At 49.7% G+C, this 20,044-nt stretch overlaps 1 protein-coding gene across 2 annotated transcripts in view; it reads left to right on the top strand.

Moving 5' to 3' along the window:
• The first annotated feature begins 3,306 nt into the window (after positions 1-3,306).
• Positions 3,307-20,044, top strand: part of UBE4B (ubiquitination factor E4B) — a 116,633-nt gene continuing 99,895 nt past the window's right edge. The window contains exon 1 of one of the 2 annotated variants that reach the window (XM_007535706.3): positions 3,307-3,878. In XM_007535706.3, coding sequence (XP_007535768.1) covers positions 3,855-3,878 — 24 coding nt within the window. In that variant the 5' untranslated portion in view covers positions 3,307-3,854. The remainder of the gene's footprint in view (positions 3,879-20,044) is intronic. The other variant, XM_060170932.1, reaches the window with a different exon arrangement.

The following is a 20,044-nucleotide window of genomic DNA, read 5'->3' as shown; positions in this document are numbered from 1 at the left end:
AGGAAAAAAAATGGCCTCCAGGAGCAGTGGATTTGAAGTGCAGGCACCAAGCCCCAGCGATAATCCTGGAGGCAAAAATAAAATAAAATAAAATAAAAGAAAAGATAAATATTACTGTCACTAGGAGTCCACATTCTGACTGGCACTGGATTCCTTTCCTGGAGAGCAGATAATGTTTGAATGTTGTAGTTGTCTGATTCTACTCACAGATTCCTTACATACTAGCTGTCAAGTTACTATTTTAAGCATGTGGGGGAAAAAGAAACTTTAAATTCTAGAATACACTTTTTATGGGTTAGCAGATTATCCAGTACAGTATTTTCTTCATATGCGGCAAATCTAGATTGTCACAATACTGTTGCTTTGGCTGCTTAACTTAGATTTGCACATTATAATAAAGCGCAAGCAGACTGGGGGCAGCTGAGGTGGGTGGGTAGTTAAGACCGGTTATAGCCATCCTGAGGGACAAGCTTCCAATCCCAAGATGGTAAAGGATGAGGGAGGCAGCATAATGCTTACGTTAAAGGCTTTTTTTTTCTTTGCATTTGTCGTCCTTGTTGTTAATCATTGTTATTATTGTTGTTGTTATTGCTGTGATTGTTGTTGGATAGGACAGAGAGAAATGGAGAGAGGAGGGGAAGACAGAGAGGGGAGAGAAAGACAGACACCTGCAACCTGCTTCACTGCCTATGAAGCGACCCCACCTCCAAGGGGCTCAAACCGGACTCTTTACGCTGGTTCTTGTGCTTTGCGCCATGTGCTTAACCTGCTGTGCTACCACTCGACTCCCACTAAAGGCTTTGATGGTTGATGCCAAGGAGGTCCCCAGTTCTATTCCCGGCAACAACGCAAGACAGACCTGAGTTGTGTTCTGGTAAAAGATTTTAAAGATAAATATAAGTAAGTCTTGAGCATGTGATGTATAGCAATGGAATGCACAGCTATCAACATGGCACTGTATATTTGCAAGGTGCCAATAGCAAGAATGTGGAGAACTTAAAAGTTCTGAAGAGAACTTATCACACACAAACACACAGAAAGTGTAACCACGAGCTGTTAGTAACACATTGCTGTGGTAACACTTTGCAACATATACAACTTGATGTTACCATGAAAAGCAAAGGAGGGAGGATGCCCTCAGGTTGCTAGTGTGACCACAGTTAGAAAGTGAAGGCAAAATGAGTGTAAACTACACGTCAGTTAAATCTGAGACCTGATTGCTTGTTTATTTATTTATTTTTATTACCAGACCCTGCTCAACTCTGGCTTATGGTGATGTAGGGGACTGAACCTGGGACCTGGAGCCTCAGGCAGGAGAGTCTGTTTGCATAACCATTATGCAATTTACCCCACCCTTCAATGTCATCTTTCTCCCTTTTTTGTAATAACTTTATTATTTTTTTTATCAGTGCACTGATCAGCTCTGGCCTATGGTGGTGCAGGAGATTGAACGTGGGACTTTGGAGTCTCAGGCATGAGAGTCTCTTTGCTATCTACCCCAGACCTTTGCAGTAACTTTTAACAATCCTTTTTTAATATTATTTTTTATTGGTGATTTAATAATGATCAACAAGATTGTGGGGTAAGAGGGGTACAATTCCACATAATTTACACCACTAGAGTTCCGTGTCCCATCCCCTCCATTGGAAGGTTCCCTAGTCTTTATTCCTCTGGGAGCATGCTCCAAAATTCTCTATGGAGAACAGAAGGTGGGGGTTCTGGCTTCTGTCACTGCTTCTCCACTGGACATGGGTGTTGGCAGGTGGGTCCACACCCCCAGCCTGTGTCTGTCTGTCTCTAGTGGGGCAGGGTTCTGGGGAGGGGAGGCTCCAGGACACATGGGGGAGGGCGTCTGCCCAGGGAGGACAGGATGGCGTCATGGCAACACCTGCAATGTGGTGTCTGGAAAGTAGGAATGTACAAAGCAGAACCAAATGTTTGTTTAGTAACCAGGAGCCTAAAGGCAGGAATACAACAGATGAGATTTGGGGTCTTCATGTTGGAACAAGCTCGGAAGTCTACTTTAGATATATTTCAAAGGTCCTGTGACTCCACTATTTTGCCTAAGCCCCACAGCTAATATGCAGGTGGAATAAAAGTTTTGTCTGGGGAGATGGTGTCAGAGTTTGAAATGGGACTAGAAAGCTGGGTCAGGGCAGAGAGTAGCTCCCATACTTGAAGATAGCACATAAATACATAAATACTAATAGCTGTTTACCCCATCAGTTGGACCCAGGGCCCGTGTCTGTTCACATTCAGCACAGGAGCCCATGTGCCCTCTGCGTCCCTGTCAGTCTGAGCACGCTCACAGCTGGAACATTCTAGGCTGCTCTCCTGTCAGGACCCGTCTTCCTCGAGGGGCAGAGCAGGCTGACCGGCCTCCCTGCAGAGAGTGGGGAGTCCCCGCCATGGCTGCTCTGCAGTGAGGGCAGGGCCTGGGGAGGCCGCAGGAGGGCGTGTGCTGACCTTCCTGATGGAAGTGACCGGTGATGGTGGAGAGAGGGTCTGTTGGAGGTCTGTTAGGCCCATCATGTCTGAGTGGGAACCCCAGGACTCCCTGACCAGGGCCCTGGATGATGGAGTGGCCTGGTAGTGACCAAGAGAGCCATCATTAGAGTGTGCTGGTCTCTTGCCCAATGCATAGACTTCAGTTCTTACTTCTTCATGTTCATACTCAACAATTCTTTTTTCTTTAATTTTTTAAAAAAATTTATTTATTTCATTAATTCCCTAGTAAAGAAATAAATTAAAAAATTATTTATTTTACCTTTTGTTGCCCTTATTTTTAATTGTAGTTATTATTATTGTTGTTATTGATGTCATTGTTGTTGGATAGGACAGAGAGAAATGGAGAGAGGAGGGGAAGACAGAGGGGGAGAGAAAGACAGACACCTGCAGACCTGCTTCTCCGCCTGTGAAGCGACTCCCCTGCAGGTGGGGAGCCGGGGGCTCGAACCGGGATCCCTATGACGCCAGGCCCCGCCCCTATGTGGCCCCGCCCCCCGCCCTTCCTCCCGCCCCGCCCCTTGCGCACGCCCCGCCCTCTCCCTTGCCCCGCCCCTCACGCACACCCCGCCCCCTCCGGTGCCCCGCCCCCCGCAGACGCCCCGCCCAGGCCGAGCCGGGAAGGGGGAAGGGCGGGGGCGGGAGGAGACGCCTCCGAGAGGAAATCGCCCGCGCCACGCCCGCGCCCCATTGGCTGTCGCGTCTCGGGGCTGGAAGCCCCGCCTCCCCGGCGGGGGTCACGTGACCCCTTTCAAAGATGGCCGTCCTGTTGTTTTGATGAATAATACTCGGCGGGGCGCGGGGTAAGAGCGGGGTGGAGGGTGGAAGGGTCTCCTCGCCCATCCGCGCCGCGCGAGTGCCGTGCTCCTCCTCCCGGCTCCGGCGGGTCTGCGGGCGTGCCGGGCTCCGGCGGGTGCTGGGGCCGTGCCCGACCCTCCCTCCGGCCCTCTGCAGAGCCGGCCCCGCGGCAGCACCCCGGCCCGCGCGCACAGCCCCGCCGCGCCTCCGGCCGTGCCCGGCCCTCGGCAGAGCCGCCCTCGGCGCAGACGGTCGGCCGAGCCGCGCCCGCGAGCACCGCCCGGGCCCGGAGCAGCCGACGCGGGGCTCGCGGGGACCCGGCGACGGCCACGGGCGGCGGCGGCGGCGGCATCGGCGGCATCGGCGGCGGCCTGAGGGCGACCGAGCCGAGCAGCTGCGCCCTCGAGTTCCGTCGTGCGGGCTCTGACGATGCAGCTCTGAGCCCTCCCCCGCCCGGGGGCACAGCCCGGCCGCCGCCCGCACGCGCCTGCGGCCCGTCCGGAGGACGGAGGACGCCCTCCCGGACGCCTTTCACCATTAAGAGGAAAGCCATGGAGGAGCTGAGCGCTGACGAGGTGAGGCTGCGGGGCAGGCGGGAGGCGGGAGGCCTGCGGCGGGAGACGCGCGAGACCCGCGGCGGGAGGAGGCGGCGGGCGGCGGGCTCGGGCTCGGGCCCAGGTTGGTGGCTGAAGGCGGCGGCCTGCGGGAGCCGGGCCGGCCACGGACAGACAGACAGATCCTCCACGTTGGACGGAATGACTCTCCTCGGCGTCCGTGCGAGGTGACAGCGAGGATTCTGACACCCTTTTCTTTCATTCTGTCCGTCCCGGGGTCCCTGTGGCAGACACTGGACGGGAAGCACAGCAGTTCATCTACTGGAGAGACTCTGCAGCTCTCCGCGTTCATTTCTATTCTGTTTGTTTCTTTACTTTAATAAAGATTTTATTTATTTGGTAAGGAGAAACATAGGAGAGAGAAAGAGCCAGACAGCACTCCGGTACATGTGCTGCCCGGGATTGAACTCAGGACCTCAGGCTGGAGAGTCCGATTCATCCTCTGCTCCACCTCCCGGGCCTCCGGATCTTCGCATCTTTTTCTTTTTTGTTTTTTAAGCCAAAGCACTGTTCAGCTCTGGCTCCTGGTGGTGCAGGGGATTGAACCTCAGGCATGAGAGTCTCTCTCTAAAATCATCTTTATCGGGTAGACAGCCAGAAATCAAGAGGGAAGGAGGTGACAGAGAGGGAGCGAGCCACCTGCAGCCCTGCTTCACCACTTGCAAAGCTTTCCCCATGCAGGTGGGGACCTGGGGACCGGGGTCTCGAACCCAAGGCCTTGCTCACCGTAATTCAAGTGCTCCACCAGGCGCGCCACCACCCGGCCCGCAGTCTCTGCAGAAGCGCCACGCTGTCTCTCCACCCTAAATGCCCTTCAGGGAAAATCCTTATCAAGGGTGGCGCGGTCTGTGCAGGGAATTCCCTTGAGTCTACTGACTTTGCCCTTTTTTAATCGGAGTCTTTCTCAGGACCCTCTGCGCTTTTCCGCGGGCCGTGCACACTTCCCCAGACAGCCTTCAGGTGGGCTTCCTGCTTCTTTGAGCCCGCCACAGTCAGCCCGTTTCCTGGGCACTGAGTCTCCTGGCCCGCGGTGGGCTGAAGGCCAGGTAGAGGCAGCAGGCCACCCCGCTGTGGTGCTTGGCTGTTGGCACCGCCTGCCTTGGACTATGGTGGTTCCAGGAATTGAACCTGTAACTCAGTCTCAGGCGCAGTCTTCCTTCCTGCATAACCATTATGCTGTCTCCTCCAGCCACCCTCTCGGCTCGCTCTTTGTTTTCTCAAACTTTGTTTCCTCAAGCATATTGGTAGTTTAGTCTTAAATTAGAATATCAGTCAGGTTCCTTGATTAAAATAGGAAGTATCACAGTATCCCCTCAGAGAACTTTGTTTCGTGTAGTTCTAAAAGTATCTCCTTTTTAAAAACATTTATTTATTTCCTTTTTGTTGCCCTAGCTGTTTTTATTGTTATTGTAGTTATTGATGTCATCGTTGTTGGATAGGACAGAGAAATGGAGAGAGGAGGGGAAGACAGAGGGAGACACCTGCAGACCTGCTTCACCATCTGTGAAGCGACTCCCCTGCAGGTGGGGAGCCGGGGCTCAAACCGGGATCCTTAGGTTGGTCCTTGAGCTTTGCGCAAGTGCACTTAACCCGCTGCGCCACCCTCGACTGCCAGCTGTCTCCTTTTTCTCTTTAATATTGACTCCATTGGGTACTTCTTGTAAGGCAGAGCCTGATCTTCCAGAAATTAGTTTCTCCCCAGGACTTTCTCTAAATTGTCCCTGGATTAGAGGTACTTGAATTTTCTTTTTTCTTTTTCTTTTTCTTTTTTTAGATTTTATTTATTTATTAATTAGAAAGGTAGGAGAAGAGAGAAAGAATCAGACATCACTCTAGTACATGTGCTACCGGGAATTGAACTCAGGACCTCATGCTTGAGAGTCCAGTGCTTTATCTACTGTACCACCTCTCGGATCACGAAGCCCTTCAATTTTCACCAAGAATTATACTTTCAAACCAGTAACGTGAACGATGCAGTTAGAGGTTTTGTATGACCTGAATGAATTGTGGCTCTTGAATTCGCCCAGTTCTTGAAGGTGTAACTTGTTTGTGGTCATGTATAGGACCAGTCACTGGGGAGCAGGCAGAAATATATATATTTTTTTATTACCAGAGCACTGCTCAGCTCTGGTTTATGGTGGTGTGGGGGATTGAACCTGTGACTTTGGAGCCTCAGGCATGAGAGTCTGTTTTGCATAACTATTATACTATCTACCTCTGCCCCAGGAAAACATTTCTTAAGTTAGTAGACTATTAAATTAAAAAAAAATACACATATATATATTAAAATATTCTATTTATTTATGAGAAAGATAGGAGGAGAGAGAAAGAACCAGACAGCACTCTGGCACACGTGCTGCCGGGGATCGAACTCATGACCTCATGCTTGAGAGTCCAGAGTTTTATCACTGCGCCACCTCCGGACCACTATCTGTCTATTTTAATGAGGGACACAGAAGGAGCGAGTACAGCGCACTGCACATCTCTAGGTTATGGCAGTACTGTGAACTAGTAAATATTAAACTAAAGGTGAAGGTATTAATTTATATGAAGCGATATAAAATGGGTTAATTCAAACACGAGGGAGGATTCCTAATACACATTCCAAAGCTTTTACCTTTATTGCTGCACTACTTTTTGGAAACTTGTGTCATACTTTGGTAGTTGACATTCATTTGATTAAAGAATATGTTAGTGAAAATCTCCACAAAACATTAGGATGAACCCAGGTATGACAGTTTTTTTTCTTTCTTTTTCTTTTTTTTTTTAACTAGAGCACTGTTCAGCTCTGGTTTATGGTGGTGCAGGGGATTGAACCTGGGACTTTGGAGCCTCAGGCATGAAAGTCTCTTTGCATAACCATTATGTTATCTACCCTCTGCCTCCTTTCATTTTTTTTTAAATTTATTTATTATTGGATAGAGACAGAGAGAAATTGAGAGAGAAGGGGGAGATAGAGAGACAGAGAGACACCTGCAGACCTGCTTCACCGCATGTGAAATGACTCCCCTGCAGGTGGGGAGCCGGGAGCTCGAACCGGGATCCTAACCGGCCCTTGTGCTTTGCGCCACGTGCGCTTAACCTGCTGCGCTACCACCCGACTCCCTCTTTTCATTTTTTAAAAATTTTATTTTCCCTTTTGTTGCCCTTGTCTTTTTATTGTGGTTGTAGTTATTATTGTTGTTGTTATTGATGTCATCGTTGTTGGATAGTACAGAGAGAAATGGAGAGAGGAGGGGAAGACCGAGAGGGGGAGAGAAAGACAGACACCTGCAGACCTGCTTCACCGCCTGTGAAGCGACTCCCCTGCGGGTGGGGAACCAGGGGCTCGAACTGGGATCCTTATGCTGGTCTTTGTGCCATGTGAGCTTAACCTGCTGCACTACTGCCCGACTCCCCCTTTTTAATTTTTTTTAAACTTTATTTTTTATTTGATAGAGATGGAGAGAAATTGAGAAGGGGGCTAGAGGTCGAGAGGGAGACAGAGACACCAGCAGCCCTGCTTCAACACTTATTGAAGCTTTTCCTCGCAGATGGGGGCCAGGGGTTTGTTTGAACCTGGGTCCTTGTGCATTGTGATGTGAGCACTTAACCAGTTTCACCACCACTCAGCCCCGACAGTTTTTTTCTATTTATAAGGAAATTAGGTAAGGCAGAATTCCTAACTTTTTTTTTTTTTAACACAAGATAATGAGGATACAGTACATAAAAAAAAGACAAATAGTGTTAGAAGATTTTTTTCTTTCTGGCTCAATCTTGATTCCTCCCAGCGCAGTGGGTGCTTGTGCATGCCGTCTCGTTTTCCTTTAAGTAGAGTGTGTCTTTAAGTCCTTTGCTGTTTGTTATTTATACGACTCATCACGGTGACTTCATTTCTCTGTAGCTCTGCATCTGTGACTAAGTGAATTTTCTCTAGGACCCACATTCCAGTGTGTCATGATTTGCATTGTAGTCATTCTGTACCCTGCTACGTGTTGTGTTGTTCGTATCCCACTGATGCTGTAAGTAGGGTAGATATTTTACATCGTTTGTTTTTAGTTATGATGAAATCACATCTAAATGATTGCTTTTTTTAATTTTAAATCTTTATGACCTAATTCATCTTCCAGATGGCTGGCTGGGATTCAGGGTGTGGTTAAGGTTTTAGAAGAGTGAAGTCTTCAAAATCTAGAAATGTGACCTTGAGCTTTTAGGGGTGTCTTATACGTAGAGAGGGACTCATGTTTGTAACTGTTAGAAGTGTGCTCTGTGCCAGGCTCTTTATAAGCATTGTCTCAAATAAGCAGGTTCTCATTTCAAAGCGAAGCAGCTGCTTCGCTTTGAATTGACTTGTTTTAGAAGTGGCAGCATTGCAGTTGCAACCCAGGGTTCCTGATCTAAAGTTCTTTTCACTACCTTTTACTCTTAACAGCTGACCATAAATTCAGCACACACTGCTACACGGCCTGGGAGGTGGCGTAGGCATAGCACGGTGACCTCAGGTCCAACCCCTGACATTGCTATGCCTGACTCACACTCTGGTTCTCCCTTTAAAATATCTTTCACGATATCCTGTGACTGTGCTTGAACTGCAGAGATTTTCTGTAGATACTGTTTTTCAAGAATTCATTCATGATGTGATCAGGTTTGTTTTTTTGGTATTGACTTTCATCATATCCCTACAAAATTGCTCATTCAACACGTTTGTTAAAGACGCTGTCTCCACAGTGTTTGTTTAAGAGACATTCTTTTTATTTTTATTTTTTATTTTTTTGCCTCCAGGGTTGTCACTGGGGCTTGGTGCCTGCACTACAAATCCACTGCTCCTGAAGGCCATTTTTTCCCTTTTGTTACCCTTGTTGTTTATCCTTGCTGTTATTACTATTATTGTCACTGCTGTCATTGTTGTTGGATAGGACAGAGAGAAATGGAGAGAGGAGGGGAAGACGGGGGAGAGAAAGACAGACACCTGCAGACCTGCTTCACCACCTGTGAAGCGACTCCCCTGCAGGTGGGGAGCCGGGGGCTTGAACCGGGATCCTTATGGGGGTCCTTGCGCTTCGCACTGTGTGCGCTTAACCCGCTGCTCCACTGCCTGGCGCCCAGATAGTTTACCTGGTGGTGGGTGTCAGTAAAGATAAACAGGAGTTTGACCAGTACTGGTACAGTATACACAGGGTGCTAAGTCCTTTTGCATCTTATACGTGGTGGGCAGTGTCTTAGTGGAGGACTTTCTAGAAACATGACGCTTACACTGAGCAGTCGTTGCTTGTGAGACTGGGCCTTTCAGGGAATAACACGTCTTCCATCTGCAGACAGCTCACTGGGGACCAGGGGGTGTATGGAGGCTTCCGACCCTGGGGACAGATGAGCTGTTTGTGCCACTGAGAGAGAAGCTAAGGCAAAGGCCCTCATCCTAACCTAAAGTAGTCGTCATCTCTCTGACTCCATTTCTTTATTATCTTTTTTATTTTTATTTATTGGGTAGAGACAGCCCGACATTGAGAGGGAATGAGGGAATAGAGTGACAGAGAGGGAGAAAGACAGACAGACACCTGCAGCACTGCTCTACCACTCATAAAGCTTTCCCCCTGCAGGTGGGAACCAGGGGCTTGACCCTGGAATGTGTGCTTAGCCACGTGCCCCTGACTTTTTTTTTTAATCTTTGGTTTAGAATTTAAAATCCCACCCTCAACCACTTACACATTTATTTTACTAGCACTCACTTTTTTTTTTTTTCTAAAGATTTTATTTATTAATGAGAAAGATAGGAGGATAGAGAGAAAGAACCAGACATCACTCTGGTAGATGTGCTGCCGGGGATTGAACTCAGGACCTCATGCTTGAGAGTCTGATGCTTTATCCACTGCACTTACCTCCTGGATCACTTTTTTTTTTTTTTACTTTTTAATGTTTTTTTAATATTTATTTAATTTCCCTTTTGTTGCCCTTTTTTATTATTGTTTTTATTGATCGCCGTCGTTAGATAGGACAGAGAGAAATGGAGAGAGGAGGGGAAAACAGAGATGGGGAGAGAAAGACAGACACCTGCAGACCTGCTTCACCGCTTGTGAAGTGACTCCTCTGCAGGTGGGGAGCCAGGGGCTCGAACCGGGATCTTTCCTCCACCACTCACCTTATAAGCAGTGTTCTAAAAGCCTGGTAGAGGAGCAGGGTACAGCTTCCTATGTTCACTTTAGCCAAGAGACCAAGAATCATAGTACTGGAACCAGCTGGCGTTGAATGAGTTCTTGATACGTGCTCAGCTATGGCTAGTCCCATTTATGATACAGAAATTGAGGCTGATAGAAACAGTCTGCCAAAGAGACACATTGGTAGATGGTCGAATCCTATGTCTGAGTTACTTATTAACCTGAGAGAATTGGAGTGAAGAGAGAAGAGGAACCAGAATATCACGCTGGCACATGCGACGCTAAGGATTGAACTCAGCACCTCATACCTGAGGGTTCAGTGCTCCATTCATGAGTCACCTCTGGGGCTTTTTATTTACAATGATTGTTATTTACCAGAGCACTGCTTAGCTCTGGCTTATGATGGTGCTGGGGGTTGAACCTGGGAACTTTGGTACCTCAGGCTTGAGGCTGTCTGCATAACCATTATGTTCTCTCTCCAGTCCAGGATCCTATCCTGTAACTATAGTAGCTCCAGGGAGGGCCGCGAGATAGCTCACCCTGTGGATGCACACCTTCCATGTGTGAGGCCCTGGGTGAGCCCAGGCACCATATAGGAACACCATGGAAGGTGAGAGGTGCTGTGGCATCCCTTCCTCTCTCAGAAAGATGTAGAGGGGGCTGGTGAGATAGCACAGTGGTTACACAAAAGACTTAGAGGCCTGCGGCTCTGAGGCCCTAAGGGGAAAGCTTCAAGAGTGGTGAAGCAGGGGGGTCGGGTGGTGGCACAGTGGGTTAAGCGCATGTGGTGCAAAGCGCAGGGACCGGCGTAAGGATCCCGGTTCGAGTCCCCAGCTCCCCACCTGCAGGGGAGTCACTTCATAGGTGGTGAAGCAGGTCTGCAGGTGTCTGTCTTTCTCTCCCCCTCTGTCTTCCCCTCCTCTCTCCGTTTCTCTCTGTCCTATCCAACAACGAACGACATCAACAATAATAATAACTACAACAAGGCTACAACAACAAGGGCAACAAAAGGGGGAAAATGGTCTCCAGGAGCAGTGGATTCATGATGCAGGCACTGAGCCCCAGCAATAACCCTGGAAGCAAAAAAAAAAGAAAGTGGTGAAGCAGGTCTGCAGGTGTCTTCCTTTCTCCCTCTCCCCTCTCAATTTCTCTCTGTTCTATCAAATAAAATAGAGAGGGTGTGGGTGTGGGGGTAGGTGAAAGAAAACAAGAAGAAAAAAATGGCCTCCGGGAGCGGTGGATTTGTGATGTCACCACTAAGCCCCAGTGGTAACCTTGGAGGGGGAAAAAAACCAATGGAAACAAAAAATCCAAACAAACATAAAATATACTTTAAAAGTTAAAAAAATTCTGATTTTCCCTTTTGTTGCCCTTATTGTTTTATTGTTGTAGTTGTTGTTATTGATGTCATCGTTGTTGGATAGGACAGAGCAATGGAGAGAGGAGGGGAAGACAGAGGGGGAGAGAAAGACAGACACCTGCAGACCTGCTTCACTGCCTGGGAAGCGACCCCCTGCAGGTGGGGAGTCCTCAGGCCGGCCCTTGTGCTTTGCGCCACGTGCCATAACCGTAACCCGCTGCTTTGAAAGATGTACAGAGTGATCAGTTGGGCTGCTGAGTCTGCTTAGTGCTGCTGTGTCCGACATGCCCACTGAGGTCTGTTCCCTGTTGCTACATTAAAACCAAACACAGCCCAGCCTCTTAAGACGGAGGCCACCTGGGCAGGTTGTCCTGTTGACAGCGTTGTTGTGCGCCCTGTTGTAGGACGAGGGAGCGTGAGCAGCGCATCAGATGGCCCTCCCTGGGAGGAAGGCAGAAAGCCCGCTGACTGGGCCGCGCTGTCCGGGTCTTTGCTTGTTCGGGCTGTGTTTCCTCACTAGGTGCTGGTGGAGGCGACTTCCCTCAGTGGGAGCAGGTGCTGGCCTTGTGCACATGACGTGTCATCAGGTGATGCCTACTGGAAGTAAAGTAGGCCAGGAACAGTGGGGTGGGTGGAGTTCTAGGAGGTGACTGCTGAGTGGAGACAGAGGGTGGCAGCTCCCCTATGGGACTTGTGGGAATCTGGGGCTGGAAGCACTCGGGTCCTGACCCGCTCCAGGACTGCGAGGATGGCTGGTGGGGTTGGGGCCTCCTGGGTGAGGTCATGGCACCTGGAGCAGAAGTCGTGTGTTCACTGCAGGTGCTTTGATGCTTTCTAACTGGGTTTCAGTCCCACCCTCCTGTGGAGCTTGGTGTTGTGATGGTTGGCCAGGTGGCAGCTGCGATGCGCTCGTGTCCTGGTTGACATGTCAACCTGGCTGTACTTGTTCATGCTGTGGCCTTCAGGTGAGCGATACTCTGCTGCTAAGCTTAGTTGCTACATATAAGCAGAAGCAGATGTTACTTTGTATTGGAGACGAGTGGAAACACAGTAGAGTGTCTGTTATGATAGGAAAGAATGCCTGTTGCTGGAGGAATGGCTCACCACAAGTCCACATTTGCAGAGCCGACAGCCAGGTGCCCCAGGAGCTCTATTTATAAAGGTAGAAAACCTCACATCTATCAAGTTGTGTCCTTTCTGAACTGAACATCCATTTAGGCCTGGCAGCTGAAGGCCAGACACACTTCACGTCCCCAGAAAGTTCACATGGCCTGCAGACAGATGTACAAATGCTCTAGTTCTCTCCTCAGAGAAAGGCCAATCTAAAGCACATTGAGGGTCCTCCTCACAGCTGTGAGAGTGGCTCCACCAATAAGACAAAGAAGGCAAGTGTTGGAGAGGACGTGGAGAGAGGAACCTACTGCAGTGCAGGTGGGAATGTGAACTGGTGCAACCGCTATGGAGGCCAGTACGGAAAACCCTTAAATACAAACGGGAATGCCAGGGTCTGGGTGGTCGCACACTGGGTTAAGCACACATAGTACGAAGCCCAAGGATCTGGGTTCGAGCCCCCGATTCCCCAACTGCAGGGCAGTCCCTTTACAAGTGGTGAAACTGGGCTGCAGGTGTCTTTTTCTCTCCCTTCTCTCTCAATTTCTCTGTCGTATCCAAAAAAAAAAGGAATGTTGGTCTCCAGGAGCAGTCGATTCCTAGTGCCAGTACTGAGCCCCAGCAATAACTCTGGGGCAAAAAGCAAAGTGAGGACATGCACTCAGCAGGATTACTCGGCAGTAAGAAAAGGATGGCACTGTGTTCTTTGGGATCGAGTGGATGGAAGGGGCAAGCTGCTCAGTGAAACAAGTAAAGACGTGAAGGGCAGCCACAGGACGGTTCGTCATGCAGAACAGAGAGCTGAGTATATGAGAATAAAAACGGTGATCCCAAACTCTGGCTGACTAGGGTGGTTATCCATGGGGATGGGGACACAGGCCTTTGGTGATGGGAGTGGTGACAAGTAAAACCTCTCGGTGATCTCTGGGAGGTTGGAGGGTGGGGCTAGGGAACTGTGGTGATGGGTTTGGTGTGGGACTATACGTTGTAATTATACAACTGATCTTGGAACAAACTGTGAATAACAAAAATGATTAAAAACAAATATCAAAGCAGCAAGAGTCCCCTGTAACCACCTGCGTCCTGCACATGGCAGTTCTGCGTGTGTCTCACTGGGTAGCGTTTCCCAGGTAGGCTCACAGAGTGACGCCTCGCTCCTTGACTTAGCCGCGGCCAGGAAGCACCGCGAAGGGAGCCGGGTGGTGGTTTACCTGGTATGCACACATTTCACCATGCACAAAGACCCAGGTTCAAGTCCTCAGGCCTCACCTAAAGGGAGGAAACTTAAGCTGTGAGGCCGCGCTGCAGGTGTGTCTCTCCTTCCCTGTCGCCTCCCTCCTCTTGATTTCTGTCTCTAGTAAATAGATTAATAAAATTAAAAATTATATATATCTTTCTAATTTATTATTGGATTGAGACAGAAATTGAGAGGGGAGAGGGAGACAGGCAAAGAGACATCTGCAGCCCTGCTTCACCACTTGTGAAGCTTTCCCCCTGTAGGTGGAGACCAGGGGCTTGAACCCAGATCCTTACTCACTGTAATGTGACTGCTTAACCAGGTGTGCCATCACCTGACCCCTATGCACATTTTTTTTTAAAGAAAATACCGTTATGTTGTAATTGAATCCAACACCCTAACTTACAGAATGAACGTCGGTGCTTAATCTAGCCTATTTTACGTGTACTCAGACACTCGGTCAGCCTCTGGTCATGGTCATCTAATACAAGGTCTGCTTTTATTTTATCACTTGTTTATTGTCACTAAGGTTATTGATGGACTTCCATTGCCATTTTTTATTTCATCTCCCACCCCTCCTTTGACAGAAAGATTGAGAGAGGACAAAGTGAGATAGAAGGGAAGAGAGCGGGCCTAGCAGTGATGCAGCAGGTTGAACGCACAAGTGTGCGTTTTATTTATTTATTGAGTAGAAGCAGAGAAATAGAGAGGGAAGGGGAGATAGAGAGAGAGAGAGAGGGAGACACCTGGAGCACTTCACTGCTTGTGGAGCTTCCTTCTCAAGGCGGGTCAGAGCTAGAGTCAGGCCCTTTACCTGCAGCGTCTGCACTCAGCCAGTCGCACCCAAGGGCGCACATCAGAGTTTGAGGCCTACAGGACCCGGGAGTGTCGGGATACTGGGGACAGGCTCTGTCTTTTTGCCTCCAGGGTTGTCATGGGGCTCAGTGCCAGCATTGTGAACCGACTGTTCCTGGAGGCTATTTTTTCCCATTTTGTTGCCCTTGTTGTGGTTGTTATTGTTATAGCTGCTGTTGGTGGATAGGACAGGGAAATTGAGAGGGAAGACAGAGAGGATGAAAGAAAGACACCTGCAAACCTGCCTCACTGCTTGCAAAGCAACCCCCCTGCAGGTGGGGAGCCAAGGGCTCTAACCGGGATCCTTAGGCTGGACCTTGAACTTTGCGCCACGTGCACCTAACCCGCTGAGCTACTGCCTAGCCCCTAGCTCTCTATTTTTAAAAATATATATTTATTTATTCCCTTTTGTTGCCCTTGTTTTATTGTTGTCGTTGTTGGATAGGACAGAGAGAAATGGAGAGAGGAGGGGAAGACAGAGGGGGAGAGAAAGACAGACACCTGCAGACCTGCTTCACCGCCTGTGAAGCGACTCCCCTGCAGACGGGGAGGTGGGGGCTCGAACCAAGGATCCTTAAAACCAGTCCTTGCACTTTGGCACCACGTGCGCTTAACCCGCTGTATTACCGCCCGACTCCCCTCCCCCCCCCAGCTCTCTATTTTTTAAATTTACTGCTATGGCCCTGCCTTCACTTCCTTTTAAAACTATTATTTTTAATGTGAGAGACACAGAAAGGTAGACTTTTTTCATCTTTTCCCAGAGCACTGGCTTGTGGTGGTGCAGGACTTTGGAGCTCAGGCATGAGAGTCTCTTTGCACAACCATTGTGCTGTCCACCCTGCCCACTTTTCTTCCTTTGCCTCCGGGCTTGCCACTGGGGTGAGGCCTGCACTGTGAATCCACTGCTCCTGGAGGCCATTTTTCCCATTTTATTGCCCTTGCTATTGTTGCCATTGATGCTGCTGTTGTTGGCTAGGACAGAGAAATGGAGAGAGGAGGGGAGACAGAGGGGGGGAGAAAGACAGACACCTGCAGACCTGCTTCACTGCCTGTGGGGAGCCGGGGGCTCGAACCGGGATCCTTATGCTGGTCCTTGAGCTTCGCGCCATGTGCGCTTAACCCGCTGCGCTACTGCCTGACACCCCCCCCCCCCTTCTTTTAAGCCACACTTATCTCTTTATCTGAATGAAGAAGTGACCTGGGGGCAGTGTGGGCGGTGATGCACTGGGTTAAGCACATAATGAAGCACAAGGAGCCCAGTTTGAGCCCCCGGCTCCCCACCTACTGGGAGTTCTCCTCACAAGCGGTGAAGCAGGGCTACAGGTCTCTCTCTCCTTAATTCCCCTCCCCATCTCTTTTTAAATAATATTTATTTATTTATTACTGGATAAAGAAAGGAGGGGGAGGTCGAGAGGGGGAAAGACAGGGACCGGGTGGTGGTGCACCTAGTTGAGCACATGTGTTACAATGTGCAAGGACCCAGGTTCAAGCCCCCGGTCCCCACCTGCAGGGGAAAAGCTTTGCTGACCAATGAAGCAGGGCTGCAGGTGCCTCTCTGTCACTATCCCTCTCTATCTCACCCTATCCTCTCCTTTTCTGGTTGTCTATCTAATAAATAAAAATAAAAATATATTGGGCAGAGGGTAGATAGTATAATGGTTATGAAAACAGACTCTCATGCCTGAGGTTCCAGAGTCCCAGGTTCAATCCCCATACCACCATAAGCCAGAGCTGAATAGTGCTCTGGTTAAAAAAAAATAAAATAAAGTGATCCGGGAGGTGGCGCAGTGGTTAAGGAACTAGACTTTCAAGCATGAGGTCTTGAGTTCAGTCGCTGGCAGCACATGTACCAGAGTGATGTCTGGCTCTTTCTCTCCTCCTATCTTTCCCATTAATAAAATAAATAAAATCTTAAATATATATATATATATATTAAAAAATAAATTAAAAATGAGGAGAGAGACAGCTGCATTCCTGCTTCACCACTTGTGAAGTTTTCCCCCTGCAGGTGGGGACCAGGGACTTGAACCTGGGTCCTTGTGCAGTGTAATGTGAGGGCTTAACCAGGTGTGCCCCCACCTAGTCCCCTCCCCATACCTCTCAATTTCTCTGTCCTATTCCATAAAAATACAAAATGGCCACCAGGAGCAGTGGATTCGTAGTGCCAGCACGAGCCCCAGTGATAACCCTGGAGGCAAAAAAAAAAGTTGCCTGGGATTAGTGAAATCGCATATTTAATCAAGGTCCCACTTTTTTTAAAAAAAATTTCTTTATTGGGGAATTAATGTTTTACATTCAACAGTAAATACAATAGTTTGTACATGCATAACATTCCCCAGTTTCCCATATAACAATACGACCCCCACTAGGTCCCTCTTGGACCTGTGTTCTCCCCACTCATCCACCCCTACCCGAGGTCCTACTTTGTCAGAAAGAAAAAGCAGACTAAGACTAGGCAGAAATCCCTACCAGAAAGTGTACATCCTCATTCATGGAGCATTCTGGTCGCTGCGGAGGGACAGATAGAAGAGGAAAGCGTAAAAGGGTCTGGGGACCAGGGTCAGTGCTGGGAGGAGACTGCTCACAGTGGCTGAGCAGCAGCTTGGTGCACAGAGCCACAGGGCTGTGAGGTCCTGGAGTCTGTCGGCAGCTGGGCCGTTGCTGCAGACACGAAGCAGCAGCTGCTTAAGCAGATCGATATTTACTTCTCTGAATAGAAGCCGGGGTGGGAGGCTGGGGCTGTAGGCAGCTCTGTGCTCACCAGGGGCCCGGGCGCCTTCTGTCTGTACCAACTCCCCTGACATACGGTTCTCATCTCTTGGGTCCTGCACTCGCTGGCAGGAGGAGAGGACGGGGAGGTGAAGCCACATTCTTTCTCTCTGGAGGCACAGCTTGGAAGTGGCACAGATCCCTCCTGTTCTCCCTCCACAGCCAGAAGCAAGCCACTTGCCCACAAGTATTTGCCAGGAAGACAGAGGACTACAATTTGCCTGGGCAGCCGCATGTTCAACTAAGACTTCTCTTATGTCGGGAGGGAAGAGCAATCCAGGCCTTTTTTTTTTTTTTTTTTTAAATTTATTCCCTTTTGTTACCCTTGTTGTTTTATTGTTGTAGTTATTCTTGTCATTGTTGTTGGATAGGACAGAGAGAAATGGAGAGGGGGGGGTCGGGCGGTGGCGCAGTGGGTTAAGCGCATGTGGCGCACCGGCCTAAGGATCCCGGTTCAAGCCCCCGGCTCCTCACCTGCAGGGGAGTCGCTTCACAGGCGGTGAAGCAGGTCTGCAGGTGTCTGTCTTTCTCTCCTCTTCTCTGTCTTCCCCTCCTCTCTCCATTTCTCTCTATCCTATCCAACAACGAATTGTGTCAACAAGGGCAATAATAATAACCACAACGAAGCTACAAGGGCAACAAAAGGGGGAAGAAAATGGCCTCCAGGAGCGGTGGATTCATGGTGCAGGCACCGAGCCCAGCAATAACCCTGGAGGAGGAAAAAAAAAAAAGAAATGGAGAGAGGGAGGGAAGACAGAGAGGGGGAGAGAAAGACAAGACACCTGCAGACCTGCTTCACCGCCTGTGAAGGGACTCTCCCGCAGGTGGGGAGCCGGGGGCTTGAACTGGCATCCTTAAACCGGTCCCAGTGCTTCACGCCATGTGCACTTTACCCACTGTGCTACCGCCGTCTCCCAATCCAGGCCTTTCTTTCCAAACTCTTTCCTCAAATCTAAAGTGGTTTTGCACCTACACCCCCCCCCCCCCGTTCCACTTCAGAGCCCAGCCCCTCTGGGTGATAGCTAGTCCGAGCACCTTAAGATTAAAATGCAAGTTACCTGCTGCTGCTGCCTGCAGCCACCCGACACACACATACACACATACACACATACACACACACACACACACACACACTCTCTCTCTCTCTCTCTCTCTGTCTCCCTCTCTCTCCTTCCCCCTCTCTCTCCCTCCCTCTCCGTCTCTCTCTGTGGTGGGGGTGGTGTTAAGGGTAGGGCCATCGATGTAAAAGCTCCCACGGGACAGGAAAGACTGGGCAGCACAGACCTTCATGGCTGGTCTCCGGCGCCAGCGGGGCTGTGTTTCGGGGGCTCCTGGCCTCGCCCTGGTGAAGAAAATGCCTCGCTGAATCCTTCACAAGCCTGGCCTGCTCTCCTGGAGGAATTCCTCTGGCTCTGCCCTCAGCAGTTTCTCTGGGGTCAGAGCAGAATGTTGGCGACTGCCTGCCCTTGCTCGCTCGCTCGCTCGCTCAGACGGACGGACGGACAGAGCAGATTCTCCAGCTCTTCTCTGCTGGTGACTGCAGGGCTTGTCTCCCCGCCCGCCCACGGGCCGACTGCAGGAACAGCGCCGCATGACGGCTTGTGGCTCAGGCCAGCACCATCGTGAATACCCGTTGTTGTACGGTACTGAGTCTGCCATGCAGACTCCAACTTGACTTTCCCAAGCCTCCATAACCCACAGACAGCCAGATCTGAGTCATCTCGCACCATCGACTATGGACATACCTTGGACAGATGTCCAGTCTCTTCTCTGCAGAGAGACCGGCGGGCTGCAGCCTGAGCTTCTCATTCTTGCGAGACTTGGTGCTTCAGTGGCGAGAAGCCAAAGCACCCAGATTCTGAACTGTTGAACCAGTTCCCGAGAATCGTGGGCTGTGTTCCAGGCAGGGTGTCTCTGAAGGTGTCACAGGCTCAACCCATCGCCTCATTGTGGCCTAACAAGCATTACCAGCTGGCCTTCCCTCTGCATTGCCTGTGCCTGTGCCGACCCCTGAGCCACTGCTATGTAATTAGATTCTCAGAAGATTAATGGCCTCTAGGCTCGGGATCCAGCATTTACGAGTTGGAGGCCCTGATGACCCAGAAAAAATGGTCAACAGAGTACTGGTGTGGCTTCTGCAGCACAGCGATTCAGATGAAAGATGGCTTAAACAAGAAGTGTATTTTTCTTTTGAGAAAGAGTCTGGTGGTCCAGGAGGTGGTACAGTGATAAAGCTTTGGACTCTCAAGCATGAGGTCCTGAGTTCGATCCCCAGTGGCACATGTACCAGAGTGATGTCTGGTTCTTTCTCTCTCCTCCTATGTTTCTCATTGATACATGAATAAAATCTTAAAAAAAAAAGTCTGGATAGGTGGTTGAGACTGATTACTAGGCAGCCGGACTCACTCTCATGTTTGCCCCATCATCCCTGGAGGGAGGCTTGGAGTTCTCAAACTTTCATCTGCATTCCCGAAGGGGAGGTTGAGGGCTTGTTAAGGACAAGCATTTCTCTCTCTCTCTCTCTCTCTCTCTCTCTCGCTTTCCCTCCAGGGTTTTTGCTGGGGTTTGGTGCCTGCACTCCGAATCCACTGCTTCTGGTGGCTCTTTTCATTTTATTGGATAGAATAGAGAGAGGTTGAGAGAGGAGGGGAGACAGGGAGAAAAA

The sequence above is a fragment of the Erinaceus europaeus genome, chromosome 13, assembly GCF_950295315.1.
Source record: "Erinaceus europaeus chromosome 13, mEriEur2.1, whole genome shotgun sequence".
Classification (NCBI taxonomy): domain Eukaryota; kingdom Metazoa; phylum Chordata; class Mammalia; order Eulipotyphla; family Erinaceidae; genus Erinaceus; species Erinaceus europaeus.
The sequence above is the reverse complement of the archived record's forward strand: the minus strand, read 5'-3'. Positions and strand labels throughout refer to the sequence as shown.